The 17,149-nt window shown below is 41.4% G+C and overlaps 2 protein-coding genes across 3 annotated transcripts; both read right to left on the reverse strand.

Moving 5' to 3' along the window:
* Positions 1-2,891: 2,891 nt before the first annotated feature.
* On the reverse strand, positions 2,892-12,877 carry LOC121582392 (V-type proton ATPase 116 kDa subunit a2). 2 transcript variants are annotated; one of them, XM_041898142.2, is made up of 21 exons: positions 12,592-12,877; positions 12,166-12,337; positions 11,455-11,533; positions 10,727-10,827; positions 10,205-10,342; positions 9,335-9,429; positions 9,089-9,215; positions 8,895-8,977; positions 8,677-8,770; positions 8,287-8,499; positions 8,028-8,178; positions 6,127-6,266; positions 5,845-6,002; positions 5,592-5,682; positions 5,296-5,414; positions 4,980-5,190; positions 4,717-4,836; positions 4,518-4,637; positions 4,310-4,427; positions 4,012-4,183; positions 2,892-3,776 (listed from the first exon to the last, which is right to left on the reverse strand). In XM_041898142.2, the coding sequence occupies exons 2-21, from the start codon at positions 12,280-12,282 to the stop codon at positions 3,674-3,676; spliced, it is 2,550 nt and encodes an 849-aa protein (XP_041754076.1). In that variant the 5' UTR covers positions 12,283-12,337; positions 12,592-12,877; the 3' UTR covers positions 2,892-3,673. The 2 variants fall into 2 exon arrangements, with proteins under 2 accessions (XP_041754076.1, XP_041754074.1); XM_041898140.2 differs by having other exon boundaries at positions 12,166-12,877.
* Positions 12,878-13,880: 1,003 nt separating this feature from the next.
* LOC121582399 (NF-kappa-B inhibitor-like protein 1) lies at positions 13,881-16,177 on the reverse strand. Its single transcript, XM_041898151.1, has 4 exons — positions 15,558-16,177; positions 15,348-15,460; positions 15,119-15,230; positions 13,881-15,041 (listed from the first exon to the last, which is right to left on the reverse strand). Exons 1-4 carry the CDS (start codon positions 15,829-15,831, stop codon positions 14,464-14,466), a joined length of 1,077 nt encoding a protein of 358 aa, XP_041754085.1. The 5' UTR covers positions 15,832-16,177; the 3' UTR covers positions 13,881-14,463.
* Positions 16,178-17,149: the final 972 nt, after the last annotated feature.

The raw sequence follows: 17,149 nt of genomic DNA on the forward strand, positions 1-17,149 counted from the left end.
GAAGAGACAGTCTCCAACCTGGGCTCTCTGGAGGACAAGAGTGCTGCACGTCCACTTCCATGAGGAATATAAGGATTTGGGAGATACTTACCTTTGGGAAATACTCACCTTTGGATATATGCACCTGTGGAAATACGTGAGAGACATTTGGAAGGACTTTTTGCTGGGTTGGCCACTAGCTGCAACGTGGACTACAGTAAGGCTGGGGAAAAGTTATCTGAGCGAGTGAAAATTATGATTTTGGATGTGGAAGAGACATCCCTGAACTGTTAACCCTTAAAGAGCCACAAGAGAACAGAATTTTGTTATATTTTCGTTAATTTCCCAAGACCTATAATAAAATCCTTGTTTTGTTTGAACCTTGTCTCCTTGCACTACTTGAGCAATCCCGCTGAAAGCTGTGTAGCCTCTCGTGACGTCACAGTGTAGATCTATGTTGGCCGGTGTGGTTCCCAATCAGAGGCAGCTGTAGCTCGTTGTCTCTGATTTGGGACCATACTTAGGCAGCCTATTGGCACTAGTGGGTTGTGGGATCTTGTTCCGTATAGGTATGTTTTGTGTTCTACCTTGGACTTCACGTTTCGTTTGTTTATTGTTTTGTCGGTTGTTTATTCATTTAAATAAACATGTACGCATATCACGCTGCGCCTTGGTCCGTCCCGTCTGTAAGCGATCGTGACAGGTTTGCTTCTGTATGCCATATCTTTCTAACTGTGCTCTTTCACAAAAGCTCTCAACCTATAACCTATATACTTATTATGGACACAGTATGCTTACATTATTAGTTATCTTGTTGTTATTAGTTGTTGTTAGTTGTTATTAGTCCCATCCTTCAACTCCATTCAACACCATCCATATTGGATTTCTATTTGCCATATATTTTTCAACTGTACTGTGATGTTTTACAAAAGTTCTGAACCTTTCTATTCTCATTGTTTCTACAGATTGTAAATTGAAAATAAAAATTTTTGCAAAAAGTATTATTATATTATTGATCGATTGACTATGACTTTTCAGATCACCCAGTAAGGTCTATTTATTTGGGTATGAAGAGCCATTTGGGGGCTAAATGAGCCGTCTCTCTTTTATGTGAACGGAGCCAAATGAGCCCGCTCACCGAAAAGACTTAGAATGCCCATCACTAGTAAGTAAGCTTGCTATCTGTAATACCTATTCTAGTCATGGCATATTTAATTTGATATATTTCTATGATCTAGAAAATTCAATAAATAAGTCTGTGTTCATACTATTGAGCATTGACTCTTTATTTGTTGGCATTTGTGCTTTATATCCTAAATGTAGCCTATGTCTAAAAAGGATTGAGATCCTAACTTCCTACAAAGACAGAAATAAATAGATGTAGCTAAATGGCATGAATCATGATGATACCAGTAGGGCTACCTCAAATCACCAACTAGACAATGAATTGCACCTCCCCCCCATTCACTACAGCCACAATCCATGACTGATCAAATCCTTACAATCTATTGCCAGATCCAATTAATTTGTATATACTGTACCAGTCAAAAGTTTGGACACCTACTCAATCAATGGTTTTTCTTTATTTTTTACAAGTTTTCACATTGTAGAATAATAGTGAAGACATCAAAACTATAAAATAACACATGTGGAATCATGTAGTTACCAAAAAAGTGCTGTCATCAAGGCAAAAGGTGGCTACTTTGAAGAATCTCAAATATAAATTATATTTTGATTTGTTTAACACTTTTTTGGTTACTACATGATTCCATATGTGTTATTTCATAGTTTTGATGTCTTCACTATTATTCTACAACATAGAAAATAGTAAAAATAAAGAAAAACCCTTGAATTAGTAGGTGTGTCCAAACTTTTGACTGGTAGTGTATATACACGATGTGGGTGAATGGATGATCTCATGTGTAGTTCCCACCGTAAAGCATGGAGGAGGAGGTGTTATGGTCTGGGGGTACTTTGCTGGTGACACTGTTTGTGATTTATTTATAAATCTTTTTTTTTTTTACCTTTATTTAACTAGGCAAGTCAGTTAAGAACAAATTCTTATTTACAATGATGGCCTACACCGGCCAAACCCGGACGACGCTGGGCCAATTGTGCGCCGCCCTATGGGACTCCCAATCACGGCCAGTTGTGATACAGCCTGGAATCGAACCAGGGGGTCTGTAGTGATGCCTCAAGCACTGAGATGCAGTGCCTTAGACCGCTGCGCCACTCGGGAGCCCAGCATGGCTACCACAGCATTCTGCAGCGATATGCCATCCCATCTGGTTTGGGCTTAGTGGGACTATCATTTGTTTTTCAACAGGACAATGACCCAACACACCTCCAGGCTGTGTAAGGGCTATTTTACCAAGAAGGAGAGTGATGGAGTGCTGCATCAGATTACCTGGCCTCCACAATCCCCCGACCTCAACCCAATTCAGATGGTTTGGGATGAGTCGGACGGCAGAGTGAAGGAAAACCAGCCAACAAGTGCTAAGCATATGTGGGAACTCCTTCAAGACTGTTGGAAAAGCATTCCAGGTGAAGCTGGTTGAGAGAATGCTGAGTGTGCAAAGCTGTCATCAAGGCAAAGGGTGGCTCTTAGAAGAATCTCAAATATATTTTGATTTGTTTAACACTTTTTTGGTTACTACATGATTCCATATGTGTTATTTCATAGTTTTGATGTCTTCACTATTATTCTACAATGTAGAAAATAGTAAAAATAAAGAAAAACCCTTGAATGAGTAGGTGTGTCCAAACTTTTGACTGGTACTGTATATATCTGCTTCAAGTAGACTTCAGGGAATATCCAAACCATGAAAGTAAAGCCAAAAATATTTATATCCTGTGCAAACTGTCTTGTTAGCAGTAGCACATAACATTTAGCATCACAACAGTAAGACTAGTCATCAGTGAAAATGCTGACTTTTATTGTACAATCATTTCTGCATTGTTATTTGAAAAGTGCTCTGTGACAATGTCGTTTGCAAAAATACATAATTGAGCTGTCATCTTTTATCCTCCCCGGAATGCCACATGGATTGTATAATGGCAATACAGGAGGAACATCATGATCTACTGTACAAGTATACAATTCATTATACAGTACTATATGTCCAAAGCTGTCTTCACATGGATAAGCACTGTGAAAAGCTGCACAATTAGCAGCCGTGGTATTCACATTTGTCATTATCGGGAAGAAATTGTTATGGCACTAGAAATCAGGATATTTTATATGACCTCCTGTCCTTGCATCTATAACATATTTTGTTGTACTTTAAAGGATACATATGAGTCTTAAGTAATAAATTAACAATAAAAAACACTATTTCCTACAAAAAGCTAATAAAATGCTCAGATCCACAAAATTGGCTTAAAGTGGTCATTACATGAGATGCATAAATTACTCCAGAACAGTACAAAGTACATATCAACAGACCTAGATGAACAGTTTTGAATCCCACTGAATTCAGGAATTGAGGTTAGCTGATATGGACGCATTTATGATGTAAGGCAGTCAATGCAGCCAATAGTGTCAAAAGCCGTATGCTGACAAACTTTGCTACAAGTCATCCCACCACTGCTATGCAGTTTCTCCTCTTCATCAGTGTGCCATCTTGCTCTAACTCATAGCATCCTTCCTGGTACATGTTTCCTGTTCAAATCCAGTGAATCTGGTTGTCGCTGGTCACAGTAAACCGTCCTGCTCAAAGACTGAGGGCAGGGCGGAGAAGTTGAAGGGGGCAAACTTAATACCTGTCCCATGATAGAACTTATTCTGGAACTCCACCCTAGGAAAGGAGAGCATTGACATGCTGTATGTAAACAACCAGTATGAATGCATGTGTGAACAAATTACTAAATGAATGATTAAGAGATTTTGTAAAAATTATACTGAATTATACCGAGTAGGTGACCACCGGGGAATGTGAGAGTAGATGAGTGATTAACAGAGAGTGATTGATTGATTGACTGAATGAGTTAGTCAGTAAGGCATCACGTAGTTAAGTATAAAGACTGACTCACCAGTGCAGCCGGAGGGCATGGAGGAAGGCTGAGAGCCCTTCCATGACTAGCAGGATGGACACAGTGAGCACAGCGAACAGGCTGAACACTGGTACCAGAAACAGAGCCCCCAGTCTGGAGGTCATCCTGAGGCCCAGACGCATCACCATGGCCCACAGTACCTCCGAAAGCTCTGACAAACATATAGATGGACATAGTAAGAGGAAGATGTATGGATCAATATCTGAACATAGAGACAGTCATTGATAGTAATTGCCCCCTTGTGGCCTTTTAAAGGCATAGTGAGTCCGATACTTACGAGCATGGGCCAAACTGAGGGCCCAAAGACGTAGGTAAGAGGCTGTGTTGGAGATGCAGCCCAGGCAATACTCTATGGTGTGGATGGCTTGGTGCAGGAACACGTCCCCAAAGTCAAACTGAAAGATGGACAATACATTGATTAGACAGAAACGCAACAGTGATGTATTCAAATGTGTATATATGAGATGTACAGTTGTGGTTCTGACCTCCTTAGGCTGGGTCCCTCTGCTGGTCATGAGATCATCTAATCCCTCTTCCTCATCATCATCGTATGCTGGTGCTTGGGACATATCATCCTCACTCACACGTCGAACTCTCTCATAACCCTAAAATACAGACAACAGACATTAAAATGTGCACATACATTATTTACTGAAAACACATTACTCTTTCCACCATACTCACCCTGCGCAATCGCAGGCCCTTCCCTCCACGGTGCAGCCAGTAGAGGTAGACAGGTTTTCCTAACAGCAGCACAGGCACAGACAGCAGAGCCACCACTACCAGGAAGACCTGCAGCCCAGTCTGCGGAGCAAAATACACACAGTCAAACACAGAGCCACATGGACAGATGGTAAAAAGAGACATTCAGAGATTCAGATACAGATGCTGAGAAACCCAGACTCAGGAGGGACACTCGGAATCATGAACCCGTCCCCAACACCCACCTGTCCAGGGTAGAGAGGGGTGTTGTCCCCTCCCTGCATGAGGAACATGTTGATAAAGTGGATGAGGATGCTAGGGGCCAGGCGGGAGTCACGTGCACCGAACGCCAGCCACTTGTAAAGGATCATGAAAACCAGGTAGCCAAAGAGACACAGCAGGAACAGCAACTCAGGGAGGAACAGCAGGTAGACGTTGAAATTCTGTTTGAAGTGCCTGGATAGAGAAGGGGAGGAAAGGAGGATTTACATTTAGAGAAACTCTTTCTGAAGTTTTTCAACTTTTGTGACTACTGTTAGGAACCACCAACTGCTCACTCACAAATGGTTGAAGACACTGAGCACCACCCCAAAGCTCATGTGCACGACCCCTATGATGACTGACATCTTCATCTTGTAGGAGTTCAGGAAGGATAGACGATTCACTGCCATGTTCCATATCTGTGGGTGTGATACAAAGCATAACATGAACATAACATTAGACAACGTCAATCTCTGGGATTTGGGATCAGTGAAAGGCATGAGAAGGGACATATGAGAGTGCGTGATTGTGGGTTTGTGTGTTTAGCATCTGAGAACATTGCTTTGTGTCTGTGTGCAGTGTGCATGTATACTCACAGGATCGATGCCAAAAGGGTATGGCCCACTAAAGACACCACTGACATTGGGATCAAGGGTGAGCAAAGCATTCGTTTGGAGAGTTTCATTTCTGGAATAAGAGGTGAATATGAGTACAATAACCTCAGCCAGTTACAGCTAAATTAAAATTACATGTTCACATCGACAGGTACACTGACCATCAATTCTGTGCATAATGTGCTTGTGAATGTACTAATGTGCATGTTTTTGTGTGTTCGTTTTGATGACTCACGTCCACTGCTGATCTATGAACATAGCCCTAACACTCCAGCCTGAGCCAAATATGTTGAGTGACTTAGAGAAGCAGTCATTGTAGATCAGCCCCGTGTACACAGAGAAAAGGCCCATCATTAGTATGATATAACGTCCCTCGAAGAACATTGTCCAGATCTGAGGGCAATAGAGAAACCAAGACCAACATACATGGCAGTAAATCAAAATCTACACAACAAAATCAAGACAACTACAAAAACACAGTCGAATTTGATAGAAATTACACTGAAAACACTCTCACCTCATTATCAGAGCGCTTGCGCTTGTGGCTCTTCTCTTTCAGCACCATCCACAGGGCAAAGCATGCCATGACCACACCGTGACCAAGGTCCCCAAACATGACCGCAAACAGGAAGGGGAATGTAATGATGGTGTAGGGAGCTGCCAATCATAAATACATTCAATATTTTAGTCATTTAGCAGACGCTCTTATCCAGAGCGACTTACAGATTTTTCACCTAGTCGGCTTGGGGATTCGAACCAGCAACCTTTCAGTTACAAGCCCAATGCTAAACATGATCAGCATGGACAACTTTGCTAGCTTTCATTTATTCCTATAACTGTGCTCAACCTGACCAGTCTGCTTTACATGTATTGGTTAGTCATAATTGTAATCCTATAATGATAATTTTATCCACAGAATAGTCCTTTGGAGGAAGGATTGTTGACATATATTTTCCATTTGTATTTAAAAGCGTCCAATCACAGCCCTCCTTTTACTTTTATCATTGCACACCCTGCAAATCACCGGCTGAGGGCGACCATTTTGAAACTATTTTCACGTGTTTCAATACTCATACTAAGCACTAACCATACTATTTGTGACGTAAATTGAGTATGTAGTATGCTTATTGGTCATAGTATGGATATAGTTAGTATGCCAGAAATTTCCCGGATTTGTACTAAATTCACAAAAATACGAAGTATACAAGCAGTGGACACTATTTCCGTGCTTTTAGGGCCCATATTACAATTCTTCAGAAAATGGACGTGGCTTCACAACGTTTTTAGATTTGAAGAAAATGGCGGCCGAAGTCCGATGAGAGCGGATACAAATTCATTGCTTTAACTAATTATGACAAATGTTAAGAAAATGTTGAGCAATGTAATAAAGTAATGACGCTCTGGATAACATGAAAACAGCCTAACCAGCTCTGCTAGGGCGAGTAAAATGGTCAGAGTGAGGTGTTCTCTCATTTGTGTCTGGAAGTAGCTAGCCAATGTTAGCCAGTTAGATTGGGTACTTGACTGCCGTTGTGAGGTCAGAACGCTCGGATCAACCCTACTCCTCGGCCAGAGCGTCCAGTGTACGCTCCGAGAGCGAAACGCTCTGAATTTACGAACGGACAATCTGACAACGCTCTGGATTTGTGCACTCTGGCACTCCAGATTGAATTTACTAACACACCCGAAATCGTAAAATGTCTAGCTAGTAATTTGTTATGCTAACAAGCTAGCAAGAGGTTGCATAGCAACAGCATCAACTTCCGGTGTACAGGCGAAGCGCTAGTACGCTCAACTGAAAGGATACCGTTCGTTTACAGTATACTAAAATGAACGAATAGTATATAGTATGTAGTATATACTCATTAAGTATGTAGTATACAGTATGTTAGTATGGGTATTCAAACACAGCTATTCACTCTGTTGGTAATGCTTACAAATTGGATCATAACTCTAAAAGTAGCAGAGATCCCACTCTGGAACTTTGATATGCCAGTAGAGTATATTATGTTCAACAATATATTGAATAATTTGCCAAATCAAAATTGGTATATTTTCATGTTTATATTTCTCAATATTAATTAATTAATGTAAATAACATTTTTGAAATCAAAATACTAGTCATATTACAGAGCAAGCGGTAAAGCTTCATATGACACCAATGTTTGCTTTGTAGCACCTACAGATGAAACACAATGGAGTCTTACATAAATATGACAACTTTATTAAATTATTTATCAATAATGCTTTTAGATAAAAATGTCAAATATATGTCAACAATCCTTCCTCTAAATGACTATTCTATGGATTCCATTTCATGAAAATCTAATAGTGCCCACCTGAGCTTGCCTAAATGTGTCTAAAGTGTTCCAAACTAGCCTACCTTTAGGTTAGCCTGTCTACTGAAGCTGTACTCACCTGGACTAGCCTCCCTGTAGTCTCCAACCCCATAAGCCTCCACGATACTCTGAAAGCCGGAGGTGAACTTGTTTGTTCTCAAGAGCGTAGGCGGAGTGTCGTTGCTTGGGATTCGGTTTACAAAGGATGGTACAGTGGCGTCACCTTTTCTCTGATAAGGGAAAATAGCATGTATTCCATTAATACACACTACTGCCAGATTTGACAAAACAAACTACTGTATCTGTAGGATTACGGTATCCTCAACAGCCTCACTCACTGAGCCTTCCTCCAACGCCCCCCGCAGGTTGGTCAGGTCATTGACAGGGCACCACACCTCTGCAATGAGACACTTGTTGGTGACGTCAAAGCTACTCAGGTTGAGGATGTGGTAGATGGCCTTCATCTTCTTCACCTGCACTACCCAGGTGAAGGCTGACTCTGAGGCCTTCTGCAGCCCCTGCCTCAGGTACTCCTCAGTGCGGTGGAGCACCTGGTGGAGCCAGGGCACAGATTTGACATGTTCAAGGATTTGCATAAAGTCTTATAACTTGTGTCTTTGTTTGGGCCGTGCCTTTAACATGACATACATATAGACAGACAAACAGACAGACAGACAGAGAGACATATGGGTAATGTCCTGGCAATATACTATCAGTCCCAGACGTACATTGTTCAAGTCCAGGATGCGTGTCCTTAGGCTGTCCATCACATCTGCCCTCTCCTCATCATTCTCAGGGTGGGGGTAAAGGTGACAGTGGTAACTGGAAGAAAAGCATACAAAAATATCACTGATAAAGTTCAATGAGAGACACATGCTTGAGAGATGTAGAAGTGTGTGCATGCAATGGATGATTTTGTGTTTTGTGGTGGCAAAAGCGTAGTTACCAATCACAGATCTTTTGGACCTTCTGTCCAATCTGGTCTCCCCAGAATGAGATAAGGAACACCACATTTTCGCTGATCTCACCCTGTAATGTACACACACAATACATATAATATGTGTCTTATTCCCAAAAAAATTATGATATGGAGGTAGACATAGATTTCTGAAATCCGTACTGCTATCTATTTCTACTCACTGTGTCCAGGTCAGCGAGGCTCTCGCCCAGCTCTGCGTAGCTGAGGATAGTGTAGCCCTTACACACCCTCCACAACATGCGCTCAAAGGCCTCCACCTTCACCCGGTGGATTAGGCCTGACACAAACCTACAGCCAAGAGGAAGACTTTACCACTCAGGACTCACCACTTACTCAAGCTGACTCTCACAGTGATTAGCTACACATTATGTGAGTGTCTATTATACATGTTTGTCTGTGAATCTCACCCCAGCTTGGCTCCCAGTCTCTGCATACCGGTGCAGCCTCCAGAGTCTGACTCAATGGATTGGAACTCTTCATACTGGGGGCCAAGGGCCTCATGCTGCATAAAAGGAAAGGTCAGGTTAGCATGATCAACACACAAACAAAAGTAACCTTTAATTTGAAAAAAGGGTAAGTCTTAAAGTGGTATTTAAGTAGTTTATAAACCGTTAATTACTAGTTTATAGACCTTTTGTAAATCTGTAATAGCAACATTATAACATAATGGTTGAAATTCATTGCTACACCTATTGTCAAGTGTAGCCTATTACAGGGATCATCAACTAGATTCAGCCGTGGGCCAATTTTTTCTTGAGCGGATGGTCGGGGGGCCGGAACATAATGACAAATAATTTGTAGACTGCAAATTGCCCATACAGATATAATATGTGACTAAAACATAATAATTTCAAACCTTTGTATACAATCACATCTCTCTATTAAGCTGATTTCCTGGTGTTTTTACAGTCATTTATGTCCAACAAATTTGGCCCGCGGGTTGCCAGTTGGGGAACCCTGGCCTATAATCTACATGCTAAACAAACGTGCATCATAGGCTGTGGAATCACATGACCAAATGTTCATTGTTCAAAGTCAGGTGATACTCATGCGTGTGGTGATGAGGATACTCATCACATGGAGAGAGGCCAGAAAGAGCCAAAATATGGTGTCACTGTCAACTGACAGTTGTGTCTTGGAGGGCAATAGAGCAAAGGGTGAGTCTGATAAGAGTATGTGTTACTTAAATGGCATTAAGCAGTTACGAGGAAAGGTTATGTGATAGTAATGTGTATGGTGGGATTCATAGTTCTGTAAATAGACATGGTGGCACTAACCCGGGAGCGGCTGTGTACGAAGGTGTGTGTGATCCTCAGCATGTGCGTGTACTCGGTCAGCTCCAGAAGATTCCGCTGCAGCTTCTCTTTGTTCCTGGCCACCTCGCTAAGCTCCACCTCCAGCCTCTGGAGGTGCTCCTGGGAGACCACAGCAGACAGACCACACACGGTCAACACCCCTTGACCACAGCAATCATATGCGAATCAGTTCCCCTCAACCATTAATAACACACAATCAATACCCTAAACCACACATGGTCAATACTATCTTCAAACATTTACCAACTCAGCAATTCATCCTAAATAATAATAATAATAATATGCCATTTAGCAGACGCTTTTATCCAAAGCGACTTACAGTCATGTGCGCATACATTTTTAAGGATGGGTGGTCCCGGGGATCGAACCCACTACCCTGGCATTACAAGCGCCATGCTCTACCAATTGAGCTACAGAGGACCACACAGTGAACATCAACCACAGCACACGTTCGTTACATGACAAACAGCATCTCAGACCTACCATGATCTCAAGGACATGTTTGGGGGGAGGGGCGACTGGACAGATTTCATCATCTTCTGGCACAGCAATATTTGCCTTTCGGATCTCCCTCAAAAGGTACCCTGTCCAAAGAAAACAAAAAATGACTTTTTTTATTGTTTACTCAGATAAACAAAGACTGACTGAGCACACACAATCATCATGGGATCTGTTGAAACATCCAGAGACACGTTTGATCAAAACATAAAGAGGTCTTGCTAAAATTATCTGTAGAAGAACAACTGAGATCTATATCTAGCACAAAGCCAGTCTTTCACAGCTGAATGACTTGTAATTCAATCCCACTGCATTCCTGTTACCAAAAGCAATATGTCATTCTGTAGAGGTGACCAGCGCCTGATCAAACCCCACTAAATCAAAGGTACAGATATAGGATCTTAATTTGATCACTCTTTTGTTGCTGAAAATGTTCCTGTGCCACAGGAAATGCAAACTTGTAGTGTATTTGAGGTTTAAAAAGGCTTCTAACGTTTGTAATTTCCAATTTGAATATTTCATACTTCATTTGCCCTAATGAAAAATGTATCATCCCCTAGAAAAATGTCCATTAATTGTATAATCCACATAATAATTTACATTTCCTGTTGCTGCAGGATTATTTTCCTGCTGTAGCAAACTGGCTCAAATTAGGATCCTACATCTGTATGGTATTAGTAGTCTTGGTCTAGTGTCCATCTCAGTGACCTCACCCAGAATTCTCTCCATCTCCTCACATCTCTTGATTTCGCTGACGAAGCGGCGCTGAAATGAGTTGACACTGGGGTTGAGCTGAAACCAGAGGAGCACAGTGGTCAGTGACTGTGCCAGGTGGCCCAATGCTCACATCCTGGAGTTCATAAAATAGATTCCTTTCCAGTCCATTTTATTGTGCAGAATGTATCATTCAAATATCAACATATAGGTCCAAATCCATTTGCTTTTGAAATCTAGGTCAGGTCACAACAATTAAATTAAACAAACCTAGTGACCAAGGTACCTGGGTACCAGGTTTTTGGAGCCCATTAATTGTATACAGACAGACCATATGCAGTTGCATAGGGACCTCCATCAAGACTACCAGACAATCACAGAATAGGGGGACAACTATATGTGATCAAATAATGCTTTTATTGATTTGCTTAATCAGTTTGTGCTACTTTAGTTTTTTGTTTTGACAAATAATTGATCCAAGAGTAGCACATTAACTGGACTGATAGACACACTTAGGCATAACCCTGGGTGCACTGGTAGTCAGACGCAGACAGACACACAAACACACACAAAGAACAGTTTTGGTCCAGAAATATAATTGACACCTGACAGACACTGAGTAGGCTTAACTAACTGATATATACAATGCTTGTATTACTGCATTGAAGTCTGCACATAGGCTCGACAGACAGGTGGAACAGCCTACTTACATCTCGAAACTCGACCAGACCCATTTCGCCCAGCTCACTTATGCAATCGTATGCAGAACCGGACTGTAGAAATAACTGCGCCAAGCACATCTCTTCACTTCGGAACACCGACCCCATCTTATCTGCCACCGGCACCTTGCTGACGAAATCTCCTCCGGCCTATTAATTCACACTACGACAACCGTGGCAGTAGTTGCATTAAATAAATCATACCAACCCGAAATCACAACTCTGCCGGTGTCTATTATGCCAAGCTTCGCAATAGCATTTCCGAAAATTAATACATTGTATCGAGTATGAGCTCTCTCAATTTGGCAAAATTACTCTGCCTATTAACGGGTTAGTTATTTCATCGATAATAACGCTCGAGCTCTTACAATAGATCAGGCCCCTTAAATTGTGAGAAAACAAACAATACACCCTCACCCTTCTATCGCTTTGATCCTATTTTATCGAGCGAGTGAGATAATACGCGTCATCCTGTGTCGCTTTCACCAAGAGTCAACTATATCCCCGTCGCAATGCTATGTGCAAGATTGCTCACTATGCAAAATAGAAAATAAAAATATATTACAGTCATGCCAGAAGACAATATCCAAAAGTGTACATAAAAAGTATAAGTTAAACTGTGGGTAAATATAAAAACAGCCTTTTCTTTAATCGCAATATGTTGGCTGCCTATCTAGCCAGAGCGCGACTGCAGGTTGCCAGATTTCTTTATTTTAGTCCCCCAATTTAGATTTGACACTAGAGTATAGACTGCTATTATCAAAATGTATAAAGGTAGAGTATGGCCTAAACCCACAGTCTATACACTCAAATAATAATCCACTTTTTGAATGCAAAATTACCAATACGAAAATACTACATTATTCTCAATAAAGCCTATGATTCATTGGCTATGAGTCCTTGTGTCAAGAGATAAATAAACAAAGCCATCAGGCCTAGTACAGTCAAGATATTTTTCTATAACATTTCCAAAAACACAGAGAATTGTAGATTCATTAATTCATTTGAATGTGCTGCATTTTTTCTCAATACATTTTCACTTTTCTGATAGCCTATACGGAGGACGAATACGCCCTACAGCTATAATTTACATTTGGGATTTTGTACCGAATCTGGCAACTAGGGCATCCTTTCATTTATTCAGTTCCATCATTCAAATTCGGGTGGACCATCTGCCCTTTCTTTGTGTGTGTAGGCCTGTATGAGGATTTTAGGTGGTGGTAGGTTCATAAATGCTGTCCAATGGTTTCTCATTTTAAAATCAAGTCAAATGTTTCTCCATCAAACTGTTTACTTACTGTGATCTTAAAAATAAATAAAAATCTGACCCACTTTGATCTCATCAGCACTCTGCCTTAGAGGGTAGAGTGTATTGTGCAGTTTGTGTCATCGTGGTCCTTTTGATCCCCTCCCAATCCTTAACTCAAATAGCTTCATCATTTTTTCAGTTGGGTAACATGCTGAACTTGTCTGAATAAGGCGGGCCAGGTTCATGACAACATCATAATAACAAGTGTCTTTTCTCATTTTTTCTGCAGGGTTACCATGACACGATCATATTATTAATGATGCTAGTAGCACTTACAAACTAATGTAAACCATTTGCGTAAGTGTTTAAGTGTTCACTAAATATTGGTATTGGATGTTATCTACAATTTTGTCTATACACAGGCTGTACACAACTTGTTTCAACATTTATTTGTGGATACAAATATTGTCAGTTCTGACAGCTTGAAAATCAGTGGCATAACATGAAGGTTGATGTCCAGTGTCCATCAATGATCCCTAACCAACTTGGCAGAACCTTTGCCAATAATGGATAAATGTTGCACCCCTAAGAGGTGTTCATAAAGATTCATGGCGGTTTGCTGCCAAATGTGCTTCCTCCAAGTATTGATTCAAGCAATACTTATGTGATCAAGAAATCACAGGTTATTTATTTTCAATTAATTTGAGAAATTAAACAAGGCAAACACTTATTCTCTCCAGCAACATCATCTCTTCCATCAAGTCCTAGTGCCGAGAAGTTCACAACACAATACAGCACTCTGAGAAATATGGCATTCACTCAACACATTGGCATGGTGACAAGATTGAGTTACCATATAAGAAGCTCAGCCAAGTTTATCCAAGAAATTAGGTGCTTCAAGTGGAAATTTGTTTTGACAGATCAAAACAACTGACCACAACTTGAAACATAACCACTGCCCTGCATGAACAGGACCATGAGTGGCTAAATGACCGAATGTTCAACATCTCATATCTCAGGTCCTTTCCAGTCTGACTTTGTCACCTGAGGCTCTGAGCCAGTCTATTGAGCTCCTGTGAGAGAGCAGTGACAGTGTCCAGGATCCTCTGCTTGTCTCCCTCCTCCAGCCGGGCCCCACAGCGCTGGGCAAACCTATCGGGGTGCCAAACGGTCTGCTGGCGCCTGAGGAGTTTACGGAACACTGGCATGTCTTTCCTGTCTGCACCATGCAGCATCACCTCCACCATCTCCTCAATTGAGCCCTTCGGTGCCGGCCAGGGGATGTCCCGATAACTCAGTTTTGTGGTGGCCGCTGCTGCAGTGTCAGTGCTGAAGGTATCTGCACATCGCTCCTCGTAGCGCCGCTTCTTCCCCTGACGCGTCTCCTCCTCTTTCCGTGCGGCACGTGCCAGGTACTCGTCATGCTCCCTCTGTAGCCTCTCATGCAGCTCTCTGTTAGCCCGCTCCTCCTCATCCGCACCTTTCTTCCTCTTCCCATGAGAACCTGAGGATGCCAGTCTTTGAGCCTCTGCATGCTGTTTAGTGACATACTCATGTCTAATTCTATCTGCCCAGTCTTGAAAGTCCTCCTCATCGGTATCTTCCGCAAATAAATCATCTGCCAAAAAAATTTAAAAACATCAATATGACAAATGTACAATTATTTAATCACATTATTCAAGAGTGAAATATTACCATCATATTGTCCAAAGGTTTCAAAAAACTCATCCTGGCATTCCCCAAAGAGCTTCTCTTGCCACTCTTTCTCAGCATCTGTCGCTTTTGAAGACTTCCCCCTCGGTGCAGTCTTTGGGAGAAAAGTAGCATCAGAAACAGTGCTCAAGTATGTACACACAATACAACCATGTCCTAGCTCTGTCCTAAAAAAAACTATTACACATGCATATGGCAGAGACATTCATACCTTCTCAAATGTCATCCATTGCAGTAGGTCCTGAGGTGTAATTCCTGCATTATTTGGTGCAACCATGGCATCTGGGCAACTCTTTTGAAGGGGCACGACGAAGTCATCATATACTACATGATAAAAGGGGATAAAAAAGAACAAGGTTAGAAGGCGTGTTATTATCCTAGCTACATATTTTTGTTTTTAGTAATACTGGCAGACCTTCACCTTTTTTGCCATGTTTCAGAGCCTTGTTAGCAGCAATGTGTAGGGGCGTGTCCCCTTTCTTGTCTTTCTGAAGGATGTCGGCTCCATACTTCAACAAAAGCCGGAGGATGGCGTCATCACCGAGCGAGCAGGCCAGGTGCAGGGGAGTCCTGCGCTTTTTCCCCTGGGAGAAGTTGACGTCGAGGTCGGAGTGTTTTCGAAAGTAGGACTTCAGCTTCGTTAAACTGCCATCTTCCACGTATCTTATAATCTTTTTCTGTTTACGAGTCACCATGACCTCCCTCCGTATGGAGACTTACTATAATTCTAATTTACTTCAACAAAAACTCAAAAGCTGTAACAATAACGTTACATAGCTAGCAGCTTCCCAAGTTTAGTTAGCCATAGCTAGCAGCTTCCCAAGTTTAGTTAGCCAGCAACACCACAACAACAATAGCTAGCTAACGTTATAGGTTGTCATAAAAGAGCACGACAACGGGTGGCGTAATCCTATTACCCGTCTTCGGTGCATACTAAAATGATTTTGTCAGTTGATTAAGCCAATTTCAATGTTTCGCAACTCCCAATAGTTAGCTAGCTGGCCGATTAGCTAATGTAACCTCGACCAAATTTGCGGAGACACGGACAAATAACAATGTAACACAAACGCCAATACGCTGTCCTATCGTTAAATCCCCCTATATATTTATTCAGAGTCTTTTTTTTCCGGATGAGTTGTAATTCTGAATTCAATCACTAAGTGGCAGTATACTTCTGTAGTATACATGGCTTTGATTTGCATTTCAGTTCATTTAAATCTTAATCCCTTGCGTTTATTGCTCGTGTTTAAAGTGTAAACCATTCTTTCACCGAGTAGATTATGATAAAAATAATGTCTGATTTTATCGTAAGTGATCATACTTTTCTAGGTAGACTGCGTATAAAGGAGAAGCGGGGGGTAGAGCAGGTGTGATGCTTTAGCAAAGCATTGAGACATTGATTTATTGTGTGGGGGGAACTATAAATCTTAGCCATAAATTACGTAAAACAATATTACCATGGGTTATGTTGCTATAAAGTTTGTGTGTATTTTTCACTTTTTAATTGTAGGTTCCCTTACAAAAAAAGTCCCATAGGATTTTCAGAGCCATTTTCCTGTAGGACAACCTGCAGGATCCCTTCCTCATGCTTCATAGAGAATTTACTGTAGGACAATACATGTTTTTGTTTTTTTATGGACAGAAAGCACAAGATATCAGATTGCATGGTCATTTCATTATTCAATGCAGCAACAAAGGATTAGTTTGAATGTCCTTTTCAGCTCCAGCACTGCATAAAATATGATTCCTTGGAGAATTGCCTGCATGGCTGTCCAGTGCTGCTGCCTGTGTTAGTCAGTCTCACTGGAGCTCATAGGCTCGGTCTTAACTGGGGAGGAGAGGAAAGAGATCAGAGGGGCAGAGTTCACAGGATGTAACGGCAGAAACGGTATGTGTGCGTGTGTTACATGAGGAACAGTGACAAAGGAAATCACAAGTAACCGTTAGGTCATACTTACCAGAATCTTACTTACTATCATAAATCCAACTCAATGAAAGGGGTCGTACTTGGAA

The sequence above is a fragment of the Coregonus clupeaformis genome, chromosome 15 (genome assembly GCF_020615455.1).
Source record: "Coregonus clupeaformis isolate EN_2021a chromosome 15, ASM2061545v1, whole genome shotgun sequence".
In the NCBI taxonomy this organism is placed as follows: domain Eukaryota; kingdom Metazoa; phylum Chordata; class Actinopteri; order Salmoniformes; family Salmonidae; genus Coregonus; species Coregonus clupeaformis.